The 3,913-nt window shown below is 47.6% G+C and overlaps 1 protein-coding gene across 1 annotated transcript; it reads right to left on the bottom strand.

Moving 5' to 3' along the window:
• Positions 1 to 701: 701 nt before the first annotated feature.
• LOC147891897 (glycosyl hydrolase 5 family protein-like) lies at positions 702 to 2,220 on the bottom strand. Its single transcript, XM_087388531.1, has 2 exons — positions 2,073 to 2,220; positions 702 to 1,840 (listed from the first exon to the last, which is right to left on the bottom strand). The coding sequence occupies exons 1-2, from the start codon at positions 2,218 to 2,220 to the stop codon at positions 702 to 704; spliced, it is 1,287 nt and encodes a 428-aa protein (XP_087244657.1).
• Positions 2,221 to 3,913: the final 1,693 nt, after the last annotated feature.

The raw sequence follows: 3,913 nt of genomic DNA, 5'->3' as shown, positions 1-3,913 counted from the left end.
ATGCCCATTAGCAACTAAAATGACTAGCTTGACTTATGAAATGTAGAATAGGTGAGGTACTACTAAAGAAATGCAACTTTTATGCCAATTAACAACAATTACTTTTTTAAAATGGCAAGCTTAAACCAAAACAAAGGGAACAAAGGGCAACCTTATGTAAATAGGTTAGGATTAAGGTAAACAAAGTAACTCACGACCTAATGCTAACTTAACAATTAAAAAACTAACCCCAGAATTTCCAAAAAGTCATGTTGACCATACACAAAGAAAACAAAACATTTGACGTGATTAGATAAAACATGCTAAATTAATGTGCACCGATCCCCACTTCAAATAGACCCTTAGCACAAACAAATCCCAACTTCAAATAGACCCTTAGCATTATGATCCCCACTTCAAATAGACCCTTAGCACAAACAAATCCCAACTTCAAATAGACCCTTAGCACACTAAAATAAGAGCTTCCCTTAAACCCTTAGAAAAAAAACCAAACTTCCCATAGACCCTTGCTTACCTCATGTGATTATAAATGCGGTTAAACTATGTGCAAAAAGAAGATATGACGTGATTATGCTTACCGGATGTGCACAAATCCCAACGTCACTAGTAAAAAAAATCCCAAAGTCCCTTAAGAGCGTGAGAAGAAAAGAACCACCCAACTGCCCATATCGGCAAAAACAACAAGAAGTTTGTTGAGAGGGCTAACCTTGGAGGGGTAGCTGAAGAGTTTGAAGTCTGGCCAAGAAGGACTGGTTTTGAGGGGAATCCCACTGCGCATTCAAAATGCCATACGATTCAACGTAACCTTGCTGCCCATCTCTCAGATAATAGCTTCCTTGAAGAGCCCAGTATGCCCAATCGAAGTCCCCTCCTGTCGCAAACGCAAAGAAACACTCTATGAACCTGTTATCGTTCTCACTCCCCCCCGATACATCTATCCCGAACTCGCTCAAGAATAGCGGTCCCGTATAGCTCATGTTCGGCTGCACCAAATAGCCCCCACTCGCCTCTACCCCTCCTGTTATCAATGCACAAATATCGTTCAGATTGCCCACTGTATACTCGGCAAAATTCGTGAATGAGTACCAGTGCAGCTCGTACACCTGTTTGTTTGTGAAATTCTCGTTCAGCTGCTGTGAGGACAGAAAACTTAGATCTGTATCCGAGTTGAGCCCTCCGTGGATGACTAACAGATCTGGGTTCTCCCCATTCACAATCTCTGCCCCCAGCTGCATGTACTTGAACCAATCGTCTGTGTTTGATCGCAGTCCTCGAAGCTCGTTTCTCAGACTCATGCCCACTACTTGAGAGCTGTTGCGAAATGTTGATGCTACGATGCGCAGGCCTTCGGCCCAGACGTCCGGATCGAAGTATGTATCTCCCCAAAAGCCGTTGCCATCAAACGGCTGGCAGCACCATCCGGGCTTGCTTAGATGATTATCAAGAATGACCATCACTCCGCTGGTTCCTAGGCTTTCCACTACTGCTTGGAACGCTTCCACATGCGACATGTCCACAAGTTGTGGATTGTTCTTCATGATTCCGGCCAAGGAGTCATTGAGACCCAAGGATGTGAACGTCTGAGCGACCGTCGTGTTGCCATAGGAGGGGTCCGTGAACATGAATGTGGCCCACGTCAAGCGTACGCAATTGAAGCCCATGCTTTTCACAGAGCTTGTGATAACGTCCACCGGCTGATTGCTCAGACCTTCCGGCAGCATTGGCTCAAGGTGCCCCGCCCAATTCACGCAGGCCAGTTTCACTCGAGATCCATTGGCTTCGTCGACGATCCACCTTGAAGCTGTGCTTAGGGGCAAGCACGAAACGAAGTAGTGATCACCTATGAGCAGTAGATGGACACAAATAACAGCTACAAAGCAAAGCTGGGAATAGCAAGAAGAAACCATGTTTTACAAATATGAGAGTTGCACTGCTCGAGCTCTCGATCAACCTAGCCTAAACTAATTGCCTGATCAGAAGAAAAGAAACCGAGAAGAAGAAGCAAGCTAGCAAGGAGTTCTTCACAGCTTTAACTTGGACTCGAGGCTAACTAGTTGTTCTTAGCTACCTACAGATGGTGTCTCGATCATTCGCCGGCAGATGGTTCATCGATTTGTCGTTCTTTCGGTGGACGTCGGATAGAAATTCACGCCATTCCGAAGATACGACGGAAGCTATGTTCACTCCTTGACGTTTTCCCACCGTCTTCAGCCTTTGCATAACGTTGATTTCGTTCGACAGGGTAGAGTTTCCCACCTAAACTACACTCGCCAAGTCAATGCGATTTGTCGGACGTCCGATAGAAATTCACGCCATTCCGAAGATGCGACGGAAGCTGTATACACTCCTCACGTTTTCTCACCGTCTTACCTTCGTCGATAAGCACTTTGGCCATTGCATAACGCTTGTGCCTTTGCACACCTTCGACAGGGTAGAGTTTGTTTGGGGCTAATTGCCACGTATGCAGTGGTTCTCGATTTATATGCAATCTTTTTCTCTCTTAAGGAGAACTTTGGGGAGGACGATTGGGAAATATCTACCATTGGATTAGATTTGGTAAATGTCTATTATTGGATTCTTCTATCTATTCTATTAAGGAGGGAGGAGGGAGGAGGGGGAGGCACGTGGCGGGAGGAGGCAGAGGCACGTGGCGGGAGGAGGGACCTTCACCTTCATCTTCACCTTCACCTTCACGCCGTCGCATTCAAGATGATCGCCCGCCGCGCATTGAATCGCCGTCGTCGCCTTTTCAAACGTCCCTCGCTCGACCTCTGCTTCGTCTCTAGCTCGCTCCTTCGCCAACCTGCAGCTCCGTCGTCTTGCTTCGTCGTCTCCTGCAGCTCCGTCGCCATCGCTCCGTCGTCTCCTGCAGCTCCTCCGTCTCCTACGCTCCGCCGTCGTCTCCTACGCTGCGCCGTCGTGATCGCTCGGCTCCGTCGTCTCCTACGCTCCGCCGTCGCCATCGCCAAGCCGTCTCCTGCAGCTCCTCCGAAGCTCGACCTTCACCTCTTCTATCTTTCTATCTTCTATTCTATTATAAGGAGGGAGGAGACACGTGGCGACATCATCGACAGAAGGGAGGAGGCACGTGGCGACATCATCGACAGAAACGAGAATCACCCTCAGTAAACCCAGAGATCAGCGCATCAACCTCCTGCAGCTCCTCCATCTCTTGCACCTCTACCACCCTCCACCACCCTTCGTCTCCTGCAGCTCCACCACCCTCTGTTGCTCGAGCTCCATCTCCTGCACCTCCACCACCCTCCACCACGCTTCGTCTCCTTCAGCTCCACCACCCTCCTTCTCTCAGTGCCCTACCCTCTGCCTACTCCTTGCCTTTGCAGCTTGCTACTACGGTCTGCAGCAAAGGGAGCCCAGCAAGGTCAGAGATCTCCATCCTCCCTCCTTAATAGAATAGATAGATAGATAGAAGATAGAAGATAGAAATGGAAGATAGAAGATAGATGAATTCCGTGGATCCTTCGATTGAAACTCTCTCTCTAACCACAACACAAATCAAGTGCAAATCTCGAGGGGGCAAAGGCATGCAAAGTGTAGACATAAAGGTGAGGGAGTGTGATTCAGTTCAACGACTATTTCATTGCATGCGCCGAAAATAAAAGAATATGGATTAAATCAAATATAAAGGAAATGGGGAGGGGGGATAAAGGTGTAAGGCATTAGCTTAATTTATACGTGGGGGTGTATGTCATTACGTATTTCTATGAGACAGAGAGAGAGAGAGAGAGAGAGAGAGAGAGAGAGAGAGATGTACAGTTATACGAGTGCCCTTGAGCATCTATCTTCTATCTATTGCCTTCCCTTCCTTGCCTCATCCCATGCTCCTCTAGCACATAACAAAAATGAATGACTATTTCATTGCATGTGCCGAAAACAAAAGAGAGAGAGAGCG

This window comes from Dipteris shenzhenensis, chromosome 17 (assembly GCF_047967505.1).
Source record: "Dipteris shenzhenensis isolate YYH24624 ecotype China chromosome 17, Dip_SZ_1.0, whole genome shotgun sequence".
Classification (NCBI taxonomy): Eukaryota; Viridiplantae; Streptophyta; class Polypodiopsida; order Gleicheniales; family Dipteridaceae; genus Dipteris; species Dipteris shenzhenensis.
Note: the sequence above shows the minus strand (reverse complement) of the source record. Positions and strands in the feature narration are given on the sequence as shown.